General features: G+C 34.9%; 1 protein-coding gene across 1 annotated transcript in view; it reads left to right on the forward strand.

Moving 5' to 3' along the window:
* USH2A (usherin) overlaps nt 1-20,187 on the forward strand; it is a 962,202-nt gene that overhangs the window by 466,316 nt on the left and 475,699 nt on the right. The window contains 2 exon segments of the mRNA XM_020982269.2: nt 1,222-1,393; nt 10,856-11,003. Coding sequence (XP_020837928.1) covers nt 1,222-1,393; nt 10,856-11,003 — 320 coding nt within the window.

Below are 20,187 nucleotides of genomic sequence, written 5' to 3' on the forward strand. Positions count from 1 at the left end.
AAAATCCTACCCAACCTTCAATGTGTATCTAAAGTCCCACTCCTTCCCTGGCTTTTCTACCCCACATTGATTTACCCTTTCCTCCAGTCCTCAAGTGCACTTTGGATATACATACGTACATACATACATACATACACACACACACACACACACACAGACATATACATATATATGTGTGTGTGTGTGTGTGTATATATATGTGTATATATATGTGTGTGTGTGTCTGTGTGTACAAAATTTAGTATTTAATTTAATTTTATATGATCTTGAGCTGTTAATTACAGTAATGGTTTCACATGTGTTATTAGCCTTAACTTCCCAGCTTGAGGAAGATCTCATTAAGATCAAAAACCATGTCTTATGCATTTGTATCCTTAACATCATCAAACATAGCACTGGGTATCTAGTAATCAGTCAATCAATAAATGTTATAACAAGTGCCCACTATCTGCCAGGCACTGTGCCAAGTGATGAGGATATAAAAAGAGGCAAAAAAAAGTAGTTCCTGCCCTCAAGGACATTACAATCTAATGGGAGAGATAAATATATACACACAAGCTACATGCAAGAGAAGTAGGAAATAATTAATAGAATTAAGTGGAAATCGGGAAGACTTACTGTAGAAGGTGGGATTTTAGTTAGGACATAAAGGAAACCAGGAAAGTCAGTAGTCCAGTGGAAGAGGGAAAGTATTGCAGGCCTCAACAAAGAGGGGTTCATTAAAAATAAATAGCTGATTAAGTGCTTCTGGTTTTTCAGTTGTTTTGTATCACTTGAAATACAATCACACATTGGCCTGTGCTCTTAAACGTCTTCCCATTTTGCCAGGCATGATGGCACACGCCTGTAGTCCCTGCTAATGGATTGGCTGAGGGTGGTGTATCACTTGAACTTGGAATGCCTGCCTTGTGGTGGGGCTAAAGCCAAGCCAGTTCCATCACCAATATGGTGAGAGCCTGGGAGTAGGGGACCACCAGGCAATCTAGGGAGAGGCAATCAAGCCCATGTCTGAAATGGAGCAGCTCTAAGCCTCTGTGCTGATTAGCAATGAGATCCCGCCTGTGAGATGCTGAAGCTCAGCCTCCATGAGCTAGGGAGACAGTCTGAAACAAACAACCCCTTCAAAACAAAAACACACAAACAACAACAACAACAACACCTTCCCATTTCATTGAAAAAGTTAATGATTAGTGACATAATGCTGCATTTCTCTTTTTCCAGGTGGAAACAGCCAGAGAAATTAAATGGAATTCTGGAGCGTTATATATTATATGTGGCAGATTATGAACAAAATGTAACAGTTTGGAACGTCATCTATAACAGTACAGAACTTTTCCAGGATCATACCATACGACATCTCTTCCCTGGTACCAGATACCTGATAAAGCTGGCTGTAAGTTTTCCTGATTTCCCCTTTTCTTCCTTCATTCTAAAATAAAAGGCAACAATAGTATTACAATTCACATTTTAAAATCACTTCATATCCTAAATATGAGTGCTGTTGATCCATTTCACATATATTCATTTGCTGTCTTGCCAAATGGCAAAATAATAATCTGAATCAGTAGGTTTTTCTAAATCTAATTTGGGATTATCAGGAATTATTTCACTTTTCTTATTTGTAGAATGCTATAATTGTGGACAGCATTTTCCAAAATGCCTGGATTAATAAGGTCATTTCCCTGTGGAGCTTGTATTCATTTCAAAAACAATTCACAGTATGAAAATTTAGATCTTATTTTTTAAATGAAGGTTTAAATGAGCCCCAAATATTTTAGATTATTTTTATAGTATAGCTCCCATTACATTTCTATCTCAATAGAACAGTCACTTCTTTCAGAAAACCACAGCAACTGATAAATGTCTAGTGCTTTAAATTACACACACACACACACACACACACACACACACACACACACACACAATTTTTAAAAATGCAAAATAGCAGCTTTTTAAGAAGGTCTTTTAAAAGACCTTGATATCTTTGTGGAATTTCAGGGTAGTGTTTCCTTTTGTTGTTGTTTTTTTTTTTGATGAAATATAGTATTTTTAAGTGTAATAGCACATCTGAAAATAACTGAATGTAAATATGAGATTGTCCCTATTTGTTTTAAACACGCTCTTCATTTTATAGCAATACCTATATAAGGATATTTGCTTTGATAAATGCCATAGAAAATATTCTGCTCTTGATTATGAATAAATTTACATTTATGTAGACACTGTGTATGCATTCATTTTACTTAACATGCTCTTGAATGCTCCAAATATTATACCACAAGAAAATAAACTATACTCAACTATTGTTAACTGTCTGACTTGAAATCCCCAAACAAGGGCATTCACAGACACCACTGGAAAATCTAGATTTAAGTTATTCACTGTGCCTAGGTATTAAAACACAACTTGGGAAACTGAAATACTCAATACCTCTTTGATTGTGTAGTGCTTCCCTACCTGGAGAGTGAAAAGTGAATTAACTAGATATTTAAGAACTAATACAGAAATCTACACAATTTACAATACAATATGAATTTCAGTATACAGTAAAGCCTCAATTAGCTGGTAACCAACTGAGAGAATTAAACAGAAATTTCTCAGCACTCTATTTTCATTAGGAAGAGAGCATAGACAACAAAAGAAGCTGATATGATAGTTATTTTGAAAAAAGCAAATTTCAGAGTATGTTCTCAGGGGTCAACATAGAGTTAGAGCAATCTTCTTTACCTTCTATATCTAGAAAACCATTTGATAAAGGATAGCACGATTTAGCGGAAGAACACAGCTGAGAGTTAAGAAATCAGTGTACTAGGATAACTTTGACTGTATCACTTGATTGACTCAGTGTATTTTCCTTTTCTGCAAAATTAGGACATTGGCCTAAATTATCTTTTAGCTTGCTTTCTACTTTAAGATTATCTGATGTTCAGAATAATGACTTTGAACGGTACACTGAATAATAAAAAAAAATTAGCTATCATATATTCATATGCTAATTGCTGTGAAGGGCATAATAGATTAATAATAATAATCGAGATTTATACAACACTTTACAATTTCAAAGATGCTTTAAATACATTATCTCATTTAAGTCTCACAACAAACCAATGATGTGAAAACTGTAGTTCTTATTATTCCCATTTTACAGATGAGGAAACAGAGGCTTTTGAAGGTTACGCAGCTTGGCTTTGTCACTGCAATAAATAAAATATATTACAAACTTCAGAAATATTTTCATCAATTCACAGAATCTCAAAGTGAGTGGGGATCTTGGACATCTTCTAATCCAGTTAGTCAATATACAAATCAGGTTCCTCTTCTATAGTACCCCTCTTTAGCTGACTTCTCTAGAATCTTAGGCCAGGGAATTCTTCTTCTGACTTATCAGAACTTTTAAAAACCATCTCTTTATGTAGACTATTCATAGTTTCCCTCTCTTTTTCTAATATAATTGCTAAGGTGTGGTGATCCCTTTCTCTTACGATTCTAAATGTTTTTACCCTGGGAACTAGTTCCAATTTATTGGTCAGAACCAAGTGCAAAATTATTGTTGCCTTCATTGTTGCTTCTGCCTTTTAGAGAATGAAATTATTATTAAAGTGAATCAAAATATGGGCCAGATTATAGCATCATTGAATCTCACTTAGAATAGATCTCACACCTAAACAAGAATCTGCTTTACTTTGGCTTCAACAAAAAGACAGCTAGACTTTGCCTAATGATTAATAATTAAGAAGGCCCACAATCCCCTAGGGAAGCCCATACTTGCTTCGATAACTCTAAATGTTAGGTAGTTTTTCCTCCTATAGTGCTTCCATACATACAAACACACATATGTACATATATACACACATGCATATATATGTGTGTATGCGTATGTATGTATATATTTATATGTGTATGTGTGTATAGTAATTTCTAGTAGTTTCTCCTTGCTCTGCTTTCTGAGGTATGGCAAAACAAGTTTATTTCCTCTTCTTTTCAATACTTGAAGATAATTACCATATTCTTTCCTTACCCCACCCAATCCCAGCCCTAACAAAATTCTACTGATTCATTCTCTAAACTATTTTGTTCCCCCCCCCTTTTTTTTCCCCAATAACCATTATCTGGCATGGTCCATGTACTTTTTATCCATCCCAGCTGCCTTCTGGATACTATCCAGTTTATCAACATCTCCCTCAAAATGGACTACCCAGAGCTGAACACAATGCTTTTAATGCAGTCTGATCATGAAGGAGTATATGGGATTATCACCTCTGTCATTATTCACCCTGTTGTTCTCTAAAAATAATCTGAGATTTGCATGTCACACTGTTGATTCATATTGAGTTTGCAATCCTCTGAATTTCCCAGATTTTTAAAAAATAAAATTGTTTTCTGCCTACTTTTTTCCAGTTTGTACTTGTAAAGTTGATTTTTTGAAACAAAATTAAAAACTTTACATTCATCCCTATTATGTTGCAACTTATTAACTTGCCTTTAGTTGTCAATATAGGGTCAAATTTTGATTCCTCATTGTGTCATAGTGTGTGTTATATATCTTTCCTAACTTTGCTTTATCAGTAAATTTGATAAACATTTCATCTGTATCTGTCAAAATTACTGACAAAAATTCAGAAGGCAAAGCACAGATCCTGGTACACTCCATGTAGATGCTGATTCATTAATGGATTGGTTCTGGCCTTTCAACTAGTTTCAAATTCACCGAACTATGATTTTCTCATACATCTCTCTATATTTTCTACAAGAATAGCATGATAAATATTGTTAAATGCTTTGATAAATCTTAACTAAAACATAGCTACATTCCCCTGATTTACTAGTGTTGTAAGTCTCTCAGAAAGGAAATAATGTTCATCTGGCAGGACCTGTTCTTGATGAAGTTATGGGAGGATAGGAAGGGAATAAGCATTTATATAGTACCTACTTTCTGTCAGGCACTGTGCTAAATGCTTTTTTATAAATAATATCTCATTTGATCCTTATAACCACACTGCAAGGTAGATGCTATAATTATTTCCATTTCACAGTTAAGAAAACTGAGGCAAATGGCACAGAAGTGACATGTCTAGGCTCACATTGTTCATAAGTGTCTAAGGCAAGATAGGAACTCAGGTCTTCCTCATTCTAGGCCTAGCACTCTATCTACTGTAGATTTATGGTGGCATTTGAAATTCCTACTTCCTTTTTTAGTTATTTGCTAATAATTACTCTTGAAAAATTCATTTTATGGCCTAATTATGTCATCTGAGATAATAGCTATGATTACCTGCATCTAGTCATCTGCAGATTTCATAATCTATGTCTTCATCCAAGTTATTAATAACAGTGATAGCTATTGAGAAGAACAGGAGCAAAAAAAAAAAAAGATCCCTTTGGAACTCCACTAGAGACATGTTTCCTGATTGACATTAATCTCCTAATCACCAATATTCTAGTCTAGTCATTCAATGACTCTCAAATTCTACATATTTCTCAATATCATTCTTTCTATTTCTTTCCATTTTTTCCCATGAGATATTATTAAAGATGTTGTTCAATAAATATTGAAACAAAAAAAAAGCTTTTCAGGTAAATAGCTCATCAGAATACTTGTATCGACAAAAATTCTGGTTAGTAGAAATTTTGGCATAAATGTGTATGTATATCTATGTATATACATAGCACAAGTTAAATTTGTAGGCCAATTTGTAGCCTTCTAAAATTAGCAGATTAGTAAATTAACTCAATAGGATTATCTTTATCAGGAGGTTCTTAGAACATTAATAACATTTTAGGGAAAATATTAAAGGCACCCTTGGATGCAAGAAAATAAACACAAACATATTGTGCCACTTTTTTAGGTCCAATATATGCACTTGTTTAAAGTGGGATAGCATTGAATAAAGACAATTATCAGTTTAATAATAATATTAGAAAAAAATATGTGCAAACACTTGCATCAACATTCATGTGCACACTTCTCTTGTGTCGCCTTCTACTAGTCTTAATTTTAAAAATAATAATAGATAGCATTTACACTTTAAGGTTGCAAACAATTTTACATGTTATCTTATTTGATAGATGCCTCATCCCAACTAACTTTCCTTTTTTTCTTATTGGTCAAAGAAAATACTGAATGGTAACATCATCTACCTAATTCTTGGCCAATGATGGAGAACTCTCCTTTGAGGTTGTATAGTAAGTGTGTGTTGCCATTTGAGCCATGGGAGACCATGTTAATTAGTCATGAATCCATTGGTGATATTGAAGCATTTGACAAATTAGGACATTTTAAAGTACTTTTCATCATTCATGAGGAGTTCAAGACACCTAATTCAGATGAACTGCAACCTTAGGTACTGCAAGAAACAATGGATGTGATTGCCAAACTTTTGTCCATGTTACATGAAAAATCATGAATAGGAGAGGTACCACAAGACTGTAGAAAGGCAAATATTACTTCAAGTTTCCAAAAATGAAAGATAAAATAATCTGCAAAATATAGTCTACTGAGCTTGACTTTAATTCCTGGGAAAATGCTAGATCAAATTAGTAAAAAAAATGATTAGTGAATATTGTGAAATGGAAATGGGTATCCCAAAGAATCCACATAGCATCACAAAGAACAAGTCAAGTTAGACAAACTCAATTACCTTTTTGGGCAGGGTAACTAAATTAGTAGGCCAGGGTAATGCTGTAGATATAATTACCCAGATTTGGAATATTTGAAACATTTAATGAAGTATTTCATGTTGTTTTTGACAGGTAAGGAGTGGAATTATAGGAACTGGATATTGCTAAGTGGATAAGCTGGGATTCAGGCAAAGTTCCTTACCCTACCTCTGGAGGGGAGATACTTTTCTGAGGAGGGCTGTTGCCTTCCCCACAGGACCTCTTCAGACCTGACAGATTAACTGCCGATTACTTCCACTGGGGTTTATTGAGTCAGTTTTGAAAGACCAAGGAGCCATGTTGAATGTAGTTAGCTAAGTAGCTTGATTGGAATAATATACTCCAAATATGCCATTTGTGCCATATCAGAATGAATCCTTCTGAGAACATAGTTCTTTTGGAAAAAGTGGAGAAATGTGGATGAGATATTAGTACAATTAGATTAATTCAGAAATTTTTGGATGGCCACATTCCATCAACAAACACAATTAAATGCCTAATAAATGCCAGGCACTGTGCTATGGTGAAACTTTGGGAAATGGGAAGATAGGAAGTGACACCTGAAGTGAATGCCTTTAAAATTGAACTTGAAAGGAGCCAGAGATTACATGAATCTGGGGAGGGAGAATATTCTAAGTATTGGAGAGATAGCATAGAGGCAGAAGATTGAATGTTGTGTACACAGAATATAAAGTAGGCCAAATTGGCTATACTGCTGAAAGTATAAGAGGGAGTAATGTATGATTAGCCAGGAGACACTAGCCAGAATCAAATTCTGGCTTTATGTCAGAGGAGTTTATATTTTAAGAACAATGGGGTGCTATTTAGGCTTCTGGAGCAGAGGAGTGAGTGACATAGTGGTATGATTTAAGAATAGATAAATCTAGAATCTGTGTGGGAGATGAGATATAGAAGGCAGAGACTGAGTACATGAGACAAATAAGATATCATTGTGATAGTCTAGATGAGAGATGATATGAAGGCCTAGGGTAGGGCAGTTATAAGCAGAGAGGTGTCAAAGAGGTAAAATCAATTAGAATTCTCAATTTATTAGAAATCAAGGATGAGTGAAGGTGATGAGTTGAAGATGACTTTTAGGTTGCAAATCTGATTGACTGGAAGAATGGAGGTATCTTTTATCCAAATATGGAAGTTAGGTGCAGCTAGGTGTTGAGTGAATAGAGACAGCATGTGTCATGGAGTCAAGAAGACCTGAGTTTGAATTTCGCTTCATATGCTTACAAGCTATGAGAGCTTGGATAAACCCCTTCACCTCCATTTGACTCAGTTTCCTCATTTGTGAAATGGGGATAATAACAGCATCTACCTTCCAGGGTTGTTGTGAAGCTCAAATGAGATACTATTGGATATGGTTACAGCCTATTAAGTTTTGTCAAATACTGTGATAGATGCTGGGAATGTCAGCAATTTTAGATCACCCATAGTTCATGACCTCAAAGGCCTTACATTTTGTGCCTAAATAAAACAAAAATAATACCAAAATTAGGGATCTTTAGAAGACAATTCCCTGGTCTAGGTATTTTTTGTACATGTTATGGTTTCATCTATTTTTGAATAAAGACTATTTTTGAATGAATTAATGGAAAAAAAAACCCCAAAACAACAACAACCGTGTATCGAAGACTCACTTTGTGCCAAGCACTGTGATAAGTACTAGAGACACAAATAGAAAAGGCAAGACAGTTCCTGCCCTTAAGGAACTTGGTTGGAGAAAGCTATTTGGTCAAGGAAGCCAGAGGGATAGTGGGTGGAGTCATAAAAGAGTTGATAGAGATGTTCTTTTTGGGAAGGGTATGGTTGAATTGATTACTGCTCCCAGAGCAAGATGTAGAAAGAAAACAGAGTCATTGAAGGGTCACCAATAGGAAACCCAGAGCCTACAGCACAGAAACACTGTGGGAAGATGGCCATTTTAAAATTCCTTTATCTTTACGATGTGTGTTTGTCTGGTTACTGGTCCACCTATCTCTAATCACTGATAGATGTAGAAGAATGCTTACTAACTTCAGGGTTTCTCCAATCATCTCAGGGGATATTATGACCTTAGCTTTCTTTTTAAGTCATGGAACAAAATCTTAGAGAATTTAAATGTATATTCTATTCTGAACTGAATAATAGTTTAGTTGGGAGTCAGTCTGTGGGAATGAGGAAAATTGGGGAGTTCATTAAATAATTATCACTGTCATAATATTTAACCCCAGTTCTTTACCTTGGTGGAACTCTGTGGCATGTTTCACTTCTCCTCTTCCAACTCCCCTCACCACCACCCCCTGCCACAACAAACAAACAAACTAGTAAGCTAGAAAATAAAAGTATTAGAATTTTAATCCTCTTGGTTAGTCTTTGAACCTTTCCTCATGATAATTCAACTTTGCTATATGATCTCTTTTCCTTCTTAACTTTCTGGTTGACCTCCAGCGTATTGAGATAATAGTTTGGAGGGTTTTTTTTTAAATCAGCTGATAGTAATTGAAGCTACTGGAGAACATGCCCTGAAGCTTTGGAGGTGATTAGGTGTATAATAAGAGTTTGGCAACATGATCAATTGATTCCTCTTTATTTGCAAAGATTTCATCCCCAGGAGAAGGAAAGTTTATGTCTTACATATATATGCGTATGCCATAGCTAAGAATTAGAGGCAGCCCGCAGAAGTTAATTAGGGCCCCAAAGTCTGTGCCGTTTAATGACCAAAATTTAACCTATCTTAAACTTGTTAAAATCTGATGAAAAAAAATATTCTGATGGTCTATGAAATTCCTGTATTGTTACAATATGGAAAAGGGAGTAAGCAATTTTATCATATGATATGTTGAAAAAAATCTCATTACTTCCAGTTATGTTGTAGCTGTATGATGAAAAATAGTTTTGTGCTTTAATGAAAAAATCACCAATTGAGAGCTACATTTCTTTATTTTGTTGGGGTGAGTGAGGGTAACCACAAAATTCTTCTGTATTAGAAGCATTAACAAATGAAGAGAGAGAGAGGAAGAGAGAGAGAGGAAGAGAGAGAGAGAGAGAGAGAGAGAGAGAGAGAGAGAGAGAGAGAGAGAGAGAGAGATGTTTTGATTTTTAAAACATTGTTTTTTAAAAAAATAGTAGTATCAGAATTTTTTATGTCTTTGGTGATTTTTTGCTTCATTTTCTTAATAATTTTAGTTCAAATATAAATAAATGCCTTAGCAAAGTATTTGAAATTAATGTTATAAATTGTAATTAGCTCTTAGGGAGTGCTTGAATAGTAGTTTAAATGTGATTTTCAAATATATAGATCATAAATGTATATATTTGCTGCTAATTCTCGGTCAACCCATTCAAGAAAATCCTTTAAAATCCATTGAAATTTACTACAGAAATGCTATTCAGATGATTAAATAATGGAATTTTCCCCCAATACATCAAACTTATTTTTTCATACATTTTAGCTTATTATATGAGTCCATATATACGGTGAGTTTCTGAATATTTTTTCACATTTTAATTATCCCTGGGAGGATGAGTACTTTAGTAGGCAAGAGTTTGGCATTATGATCATTTTAAGTTTGTTAGCCATGTGTTAGATTTAATCTCATCTAGCACCTGAAACTCAAATGATTTGACCCTTCTATCTATTAAATATGCTATCAACAACTTTTATGTATTGATTTATGATAAATAATGTTTTATTCATTTTCACATTTTATGTAAACTCTAATAACATGGTCACTCTACTGGAAATAAAAGGGAATTCTTTTAGGCCTTTCTTTCAATTTTCCGTAAAGTGAATTTGTTTGCTATAAAGTTGCACTGTATAGAGTTTGGGGTACTCTTTTGTTGTGTGGTCTGAGTATAGTTTAATCTCTTACCCATAAACACAAGGTAATTTCAGCAATGATATGTAAACAGTAATGATATGTGATATATATGCATGTATAATTCATAGAGTTGAGCTTTCTCAATAGTATTTATAGATGTCTGGTCCATGTCTTTAAATAACAAAACAGAAAACTTCAAAAGCCAGACTTAAACATTGAACCACAATCATTTTCAGCCATCAGGAATGGAATTATGGTTATCTTCAGCCATTTGCTATCTAACATAAGTTGAGACATCAAATGAAAGGTCTCCTTTATCAGTTTTCATTTGACCAGTTGGGGCATGGAGAAAAATGCATTTATTTGCTTTTCTTTGGTATTTTAAGGCTTGTACAGGAGGGGGATGCAAAATCAGTGAAATCAGTATGGCTTTAACTGATGAGACTGTCCCAGAAGGTGTTCCTGCTCCTAAAGCCCAATCCTATTCATCTGACTCCTTTAACATCTCCTGGACTAAGCCTGAATATCCGAATGGTAAGTGAACTCTTTTAGCCTCAAGTTAAAAAGATGATTAGTAAAGGTAAATTAATATTCTAAATGGCAGCTTATATGTGGTGCTTAATTTTTAATGATCATTTTAGCACATAAAATACCTGAGATAGTATCATTGTCTGTAGTTGGAGATTGTGGTTTTCAGGCTGCCACACGATTTCAGTGGCTCAAAAGTGCTCCCTTTCGATAGTTCTTGTGTATTGCAACTCATTGTTTCATGTTTGCCAGAAAGGAAAAAAAAATCTGAATAGAATAAATGAGGACTCTCTGAGGATGCTGATGGAAGAATGACATTGTCTTTCCTAAGTTCATTCTGTTTGGGACAATAATTAGGTTTTTTTTTTCAGTGGTGAATGGGGGAAGGAAGTTTATTCACACATGGATTTTGGATAGCTGAATATATCTATTTCCATTTAAAACATTTTCCTTAAAAAAAGATCATTTGAAATTCTCTTAGATTGCAATAATGCAACTCTTAGAACTAGAAAAAGGTCCATGTGTTATATTTTTTTAGTCCTTGAATACATATACTGGTATTTACCCTGAAGTGGAATCATATATTTTTCTAAGAAATTTTTGAATTTCTGTGGTTTCTCTTTGATAAGTTCAGATAACTAAACCAGCCCTGTTAAGTTGTCACTTTAAAAAAGGATATATTTAGAAGTTTGAGGAAAATGTTTTTAGAAATTTATTTAAAATTATGACATTACTTTGACGTGATAATATTGTTTCAAATTGATAGAATTTTTGGAACCAGGTAAATTAATTTTTTTCCAGATCAAGATTTAGTATTTGCTTTTTTGAAGTGAGCATGTACGCAGGTGACTTTTTTATGCCACCAAAACAATCTTAAATAATTCATCACTGAAAATTGATACAGCTTCTTATAGCACTGCCCAAAAAGGAATAAAAAAAAAACCTGGCATTTTATTATTTAGTCTTATGTTTACTATGGTTTTAATTAATCCAGCCATCTCAGTTTAATTAAGCTCAGTGGCAAATAGGACAGATATATTTAGGGACACTGAGAGAGCTCAAATAATTAGAATGAATCATTATCATCACTATTGAAGTTATTTTCTATTTTATTACAAATTTCTCATAAGACATAAATGAGTGATCATTTGCTACAAATATTAAATAATGAAATTTTGTCCCACTCTACTTGCATAGCAGTCCGAGCAATAGAGAGCAGTGAAAATGGAGATTATAGTCTCTTACTCTATTGCCCTATATTCAACCAGCATGAATACTAATGGAGTTGGGATGCCCTGGAACCCTTCCTTCCAACTCCATTTGTACCACTTGCTCTAGCATATTAATTCCCTATTCCCACCAATCCCTAAACACAACCCTACCCCTAATGTGAAAGTAATTCCATAATTTCAAAGGATTATAGATTTTAATTTCAATTTAAAGTCTTTGTTTCTTCCATTGAGGGCTATTAAATGCCTATTAAAAGTATGATCATTCGGCAGCTAGAATTTTGAAGAAGAAACAAGGTAATTGTTCTGTAGTCTTTGTAATAGTCTAGTCTACTTGGCCTTTAATAAAATCCAGAAATTCAGTGGAGTGCATTTTTTTTAAATCTCAAGATGCATTAATTTAATAGAAAAAAATGTCATTTTCTTTTATTTCATTTATTATTTTTCTTTTTATTTTTTATTTCTCATCTTAGTATAAATTGTCCATTTTACTTATTTTCTCATCTTTTTATAAGTTGTCCATTTTTTGTTCTCTAATTATGGAGAATAATAATTTGATTTATTAATGCATATTTTATAAGAATATTTATATATGTATTGATCCTTGTGTTTGACAGTGTATATCCATACTCCACTCCCTGTGATACTAGCTAAAGGGATAGAAGCCTTTTTCTGTTTTGTTTGCTGTCCTTTCAATGGTTTGTAATAGAAATTCTCTTTGAGATTGTGTACCTTCCTTTGAGAGAATTGGGATTTCATATATAAGGCCTAGAGATCCTGGACTCTATTTACTGCTGTATGCCTAGGTCAGAGTTAATGGGACCAGGTAGATTAAGATTCAGGTGACAGCAACTCTGTCCACTTTCTGAATTCATTTGTGGAGAGTAGCTTCCAACTTTAGATTATCAAGAAGGCCTTCTTTTAATGACCACCACATATAAAATCACAATTTCAATTAACCAATTTCAATTTTAATTAACCATTAAAAATAATGAAAGTATCAGGTATACAAAATAAACTAAAAGGATTTGAGACAAGCAGTTCTATTTTGCAATAAGGCAAAAATGTACAAGTGTGCCTTCTCTGCTACCTCTGACTTATAGCTTCCCTGTTGAATGGAAGGGATTATGAGCAGAGGAAAGACAAGAAAAAAAACAAGAAGAGAAAAGGTTCCTAATCAGGGAGATGGAGGTCAGTCTCTTACTCATCTGCTCTTGTTCCCAGGAAAGTGTGAGAAACACAATCATGGGGGTTGTCAATTTGGGGAGTAATACCCAGGTTATTTTTTGTTTGTTTTTGTTTTGTTGTTGTGTGTGTGTGTGTGTGTGCTGAAATAATGCTAATTGAATAGAGACACAGAACAATTGTCAGTCACATTTAATGCATATTGCTTCCCAAAGACAAATCGGTTTTCTGAAATTAGAAATAGGGACTGGGCCTGCAGTTTCAGTGGTGTAGAGGGAGCTACCAAATGGAAGAAACTCCCTTTATCGAGGCAAATTATCACCTGTGCAATTAAACAAAATGTAATCGAACATAGATAATGTTAATATGTGGTTTTCTAAGTCAATATGTGGTTCCCCAGGATCCTTATGTACTGTTTATTGGCCCCCATTTCTATTTGAGTTTGACAGCATTGTCCTAGAGTATTAAGAATGTACATGACTTGCCTGCTGTGATACAACTGCTGTGTGTCAGAGACAGTTGGTCTTCTTGCCTCTGAGATTATCTCACTTTGCTGCCTCTTTTCTCCCCAGAAATCACTTTAATCTCTGATAATAACTTTTTGAGGGCAGTTAAATGACAGAGTGGATAGAGTGCCAACTGGGCTTGGAGTCAGGAAGACTCATTTTCCTTAGTTCAAATCTGGTCTTAGACACTTATTAGCTTTGCGACCCTGGGCAAATTGCTTAACACTGTTTGCCTCAGTTCTTCATCAGTAAAATGAACTAGGGAAGAAAATGACAAACCAGTCCAGTATCTTTGCCAAGAAAACCCCAAATGGGTTTACAAAGAGTTGGACATAACTGAACAGCAAGAGCAACAACAACTTCTCATCATGATATAAGTGATTCCCATTCAGGCAAGACTAAAAGACCACTAAAAACATGGATATCTCTGCGATTCTGTCATTCTACAGTATTGGCAAATGTTGTCTGGTGCTGAAGTGTTCAGCTCTTCAGCCAATTATTTTTCACTTTTCACTGGTGAAAACAGAGATATGTTGTTATACAGGACTGGAAAGGCTGACATACAGCAAGTAGTATTTTTTCCCCTCAAAGTAATAGGAATGCTTGGTTTGTGAAGTCTGTGACCTCAGTGGAGAAAAGCCCAGAAAACATTGTCAGAGCTTTTGTCATATTATTGCACGGCACGGAGAATTGCTTTTCATGACTTGGTGTAAGAAGTAAATCATGTTGTGCGCCATTTCTACATTAACTTCACTTTTTATTTTTTTGTGCATATTGGAAAAACAAGCTTGTTTAAGTTATTTGTGTATGTGTGCTAAAACAAAACTCAATATTTGAGAAGTGATTCTCTGACTTTTCAGTTTCTACTTATTTAGTGCAAGTTTATTTAAAAGTCTTCTTAAGTCTGTATTATTGCATAGTTTTGATTGCAATCAGTTTGTAATGAAAATCTTATTGAGCACTATTGACCTCCTCCAAATATCAAATTGATCATAATCAGGATTATTAAAATAATTAAATTATTCAAATATTTGTTAATATTTGTAATTTTATTAATAAAATTAAAATAATTATTAAAATAACCCCAGAAATCTTACTGCAGGTTTAAACTATTATAATTTATGTTTTAAAATTCCTTAAAGTACTTAAGCTTAGCATTGCACTAAGACTTTTGAAATATATTATTTTTGTCAAATAAATTCATGTTTATTGTTTCAGAGTATAATTGGTATTGCACCAGACATTCCAGATGATGTTTTATTAATTTGATCATATTTATTTAATGGTTTTGGCACTTTGAATACTCTTCAACCACTCTCCCTCCCACTTATGGTTCCATGAACCATGATAAAATTGATTCTGCCACTGTTCCTGGATAAGGTGTGTCAATGTAATTCTTATAGATACACTTAGCATCTTTATAACTTTCTTTACCATAGTGTCTCTCCCTAATCTCTACTTCTCTTTGGATGTTGTTTGATCTGTGTGAATTTAACCTCCTTGAGGTCAGGAACTGTCTTTGCTTTTGTTTTTGTTCACCCACAGTTTTACACAGTATTTGACACTCAGTTTGGTTCAGGATTCCTACCACTGGTGGAAAGAATATTGGATTTGGACTCTTAGGACCCAGATTTAAATTCCTGCTATTCTTCTTGTTTCCTGTGTGGTGCTGCTCAGATTACTTAATCTCACTGGGACTCATTTTCTTTATCTGTGAAATGAGAGGTTTAGAATTGCCTCTAAGATGCCTTTCAGTTCTAAATCTCTGAATCTATAAACTTGTTAGTTCCATTATAGAAGAAATTGTATGTACAATGTTCACTCTCATGAATAATCGACTTGAAGACACTGGCTCCTATTGGTCCCAGGCTTTCTATCTTCATGATCCACCAAGTTTTGGGATGTTCCCACACTTCTCAGGTGTCATTTTGTTTGTGGAAGAAGAATCCCCCCCCATGTATGAAATTGCATGCCCATCTTCGAAGTTATCTTCTATAGAAAAATGACAAGGTTTATAGCTTCTTTATATTGAAATTCTAGAATGTTCATCAGCAAAAGATTGTCATCTACAGAGATGCTCTAAAACAATTGAGTACCTTTGGTACATCCATTATTTCATTGCTGTGGATCTTCCTTTCATTAATGCAGACCCCATCCATAGTTTATCATCCAGTGTAATTTGTTTCATTACTTTACGGTTACTCCTTCACTGAGGACCTATTTAATATGAGGAGTCTTCCTTTTGTTTTTCAAATATTTTAAGGGTGACAACTTTTGTCTTTCATTTTTGCTACATGACTATTATATCATCTCCTTTTTGTTCATACATGTTACAAATAACATCATTTTCATTAATTCTTCTTTACCACTGATAACATGTAATGTAATGTAATCTATATGCTCATCATGAATATTTTCCTGTTTGTGTTAACGTGTAATTTTAATTTTTTTGAGCAGGGTAATGTTATATATCTGAGCCTCACTTTGAACATTTATAAAATACATGTCACAAGCTGGCATGGACACATAATCTAGTAATGATGGAGGATCTCAGTATACAGGCAAGCCCTGGAGTTCTTTGTCTGACCATAGCAGAGCAGATAATACTTTACTAGTTTGCTTTAAAAATGATTTCATTCTTAAAAAGAAGGAAAAAATTGAATAAGCTGTTTTGTCCAGACCTGATTTTGACCAGTAAGGAGGAACTGACTATTAAAGTAGAAATGATCAGAATCCAAGAGACAGTGAAGTGGAGAAGTAATCACACCACCTTGGAATTTGTGATGGAGAAGGAAAGAAAGCCAGTTTCTTTTTCTGGTACCACCCTGGATTTTGGAAGAACATATTTCAGTGTTCAGACCAAGAACAGGTAGTACCTCAAGGCCTAGATTTCTACAGGAAGAGTCAGAACAGGAGGGATGAGAATTTACCAAGAATGAAATCCTTAACACCTGAACAAAAACAGCAACACTGAATAGGAAAAGAGGAAGATGTATAAAAAATAGGATGTGGAAGCACAGGGAACTCATGGATTAGATTTTTTTAAATATAGGGAGCATATATATTTTTTTAATTTTCCTTCTACCTTATGATCTCTCCTTTCACTCTCTATATAGTTAGTCACTGAGTCCTACTGATTTTCTCTCCAGAACACCTCATTAATCCATCTCCTTCTCTCTATTCATATCATCATCACCCAGTTCGTGTCCTTACCACCTCCCTCCTGCATTATTGCAGCAGCCTGATAATTGGTCTCCCTGTTTCCATTGTCTTCCCTCTCCAATTCATCCTTCACTCATCTGCCGAGGTAATCTTCCTAAAGTACAGGTTTAATCACATCACTTCCCTGCTCAAGAGTCTTTGTATGAGGACTGTTGAGGACTGTTTGAGAATTGTATGAAGATACGAAGTTGCTCCTTACTTTGTCTATGATAAAAGGAAAACCCTTTAGATTAACATTTAAACCTCTTGACCATTTGCTTCCAGCCTACTTTTCCAGCTTTTGCTGTTATTGTTCATTTGTTCAGTCATGTCCAACTCTTTGTGTCCTCATGGACCATAACAATCCAGGCTTTACTGTCCTCCACTGCCTCCTGAAGTCTGTCCAAACTTGTTTGTTACTTCTATGATACTATCTATCTCCTCCTTTGCTGTCCCCTTTTCCTTTTACCTTCAATCTTTCCTAATACCAGGGTCTTTTCCATCAAATTTCTAAAAGACTCCAAGGTCTGTTCTTATCATGATATGGCCAAAGTAAGCTTCACCTATGGTATTTGACATTCCAATGAATAGCCTGAATTAATCTCTTCATGTATTGACTGATTTGATCTCCTCCTTGGACAAGGGACTCTCAAAAATCTTCTCTAGCACCATAGTTCAAAAGCATGGATTCTGTGAGACTCAGCTTTCCTTACAATCCAACTCTCAGAGCCATACATTACTGTGGAAAAACCATAGCTTTGGACCTTTGTCAGCAAGGTGATTTTCTGCTTTTTAGTATATTGTCCTGATTTGCCATGGCGTTCCTTCCAAGAAACATCTTTTAATTGCATGGCTACAGTCATCATCTGCAGTGATCTTTGAGTCCAAGAATATAAAATCTGACACTGCTTCCATTTTCTTCTCCCTCTATTTGCCAGGGCTTTCCCAGCTTTTATACCATACCCTTTTACACAGTCTTTGTTCCAACCAAACTGGCCTCCTTCTCCCCTACTCAATTCTTACCTCTGTGCCACAGTACAGGCTGTCCACCATTCCTAGAATGACATGTTTCTTCTTCTCCACCCCTGGTCATCCTCAGATTTCCTCAAGGTTTGGATAAGTGTCCAACATTTACCTGAAACTTTTCTGGTCCCCCTTGTTGCTAGTATCCTCTTCTTTCTTAAATTATCTTGTATTTACTTTTGCCCATATTTTGTGATTCCCTGAATCTGCAGTAAAATGTTCCCTGAGAACAGGAACAATTTTTCATTTTGTCTTTGTATCCTCAAGTGCCTAGAATAGTGTTTTGCACATAGTAGGTACTTAATAATAGTGTGATAGAATTGAAATACAGAAAATGGAAGCAAGGACAAATATGAGAAGAAAAATACAGAAGCACCACAAAACCCTGTAAAAACAGTGTGGGGGTGCAGGAATGAAGCTCAGAATGACCTGAAGATGGTCACAATTTTTTTTTTTAAGTGAGGCAGTTGGGGTTAAGTGAAATGCCCAGAGTCACACAGCTAGTGAATGTTATGTGTCTGAGGCTGGATTTGAACTCAGGTCCTCCTGACTCTAGGGCTGGTGCTCTATCCACTGCACCACCTAGGTGCCCCACAAATTCTAAGGACAATAAAAAGTTGTCTTTTTCTTTTTAAGATACATTGAGAAAAAGAAGAGGATCAAGAAAGTGAAAAGGACTTTGATAATGGGTAAAAAAAAGCAAATAAAATTTCAAGATTCTTTTTTTTTTCATTTTTTTTCCCCCTGCCTAAGAGAATTACCTCTGTATTTGAAAGGATAGAACAGAACATCTAATAGGAAATTGAAACTAAAGGTAGATAATGAAATAGTAATTGCGTACCTAGAAGGTCTTGGTGAATTCAAATCACCAAGCCAGACAAACTGTATCTCAGGATGTTTAAAACAACAGCAACAAAACACCACCAACAAACACAAATGTTGGATGTGATTGCCAAGCTACTCTCAGTGACCTTTGAAAGACAAGCCTCCCTTGTCCTTAACACCACCACCCTCTTGCCCCAATCATCTCATGAAGCTATTGTTCTATACCTTTTCTCCCTGTTTAAGCCACTCTGAGAAGAAGCTGGCTATCTTGTTGACTCTACTTTTTTCATTCATTTCTTAACTAAACTCTCACAAGTCTGGTTTGTGACCTAAACAATCAACTGACACTGTTCTCTGAAAAGTTACCAATAGTCTCTTAAAGATAAATGCAGCAGCCTTTTTCTCAAACCTTATTCCTTTTCAATTTTTTGTAGTATCTGGCAAGGACCCTCTTCCTAAAAATGTTCTCTTCTCTGGGTTTTGTGACAACTCTCTTGCTTCTCTTCTAATATGTCTGACTGTATACTAACTGTATATCACCAGATGCATATTGGATATTTCTATTTGAATGTCTTATTGGCATCTCAGACAATATATCTAAAAGAGAATTTTTATTTTCCCCTAAACTCACTTTTCTTTTTAATTTTCCTGTTTTAAGGATACCATCAACCTTCTAGTTACCTGGGTTTGCCACCTTAGAATCATCTTCAACTCTTCTCTCTTTCTCATACCTCCATAGTGAATGCATTGCCATTCTTGATAATTCTACCTCTACAACACTGCTGCTATATATGCCCTTCCTTCTATTATGTGGCTGCCACCCTAGTTCAAGTTCTTACCACTTCTCAAAAATCTATTGCATTAATACCCTAGTTAGTCTAACTTTTTTAAGCTTTTCCCTTTTCCAATCCATCCTTCATACAACCTCAAATATTCCTTAAGCACAGTTAAGACCGTGTCACTTCTCTATTCAAAAAGCCCAGTGGCTCCCTATGGCAGCCAGGTGGTTCAATGGATAGAGCACTGGGTTTGAAGTCAGAACACCTGAGTACAAATCTAACCTCATATACTAACTAGCTTTGTGACTCTGAGCAAGTCACTTAACTTGTTTTGTAAGCTTATAACACATTATTCCTGTCCAACTTCCCACCTAATTGAATTTAAGTTCTTTGAAGGCAGTACTTGTTTCAAGTTTTTCATTGTATCTCCAGCACTAAGCAC

Source organism: Phascolarctos cinereus, unplaced genomic scaffold (genome assembly GCF_003287225.1).
Source record: "Phascolarctos cinereus isolate Bilbo 61053 unplaced genomic scaffold, phaCin_HiC Scaffold_5;HRSCAF=322, whole genome shotgun sequence".
In the NCBI taxonomy this organism is placed as follows: Eukaryota; Metazoa; Chordata; class Mammalia; order Diprotodontia; family Phascolarctidae; genus Phascolarctos; species Phascolarctos cinereus.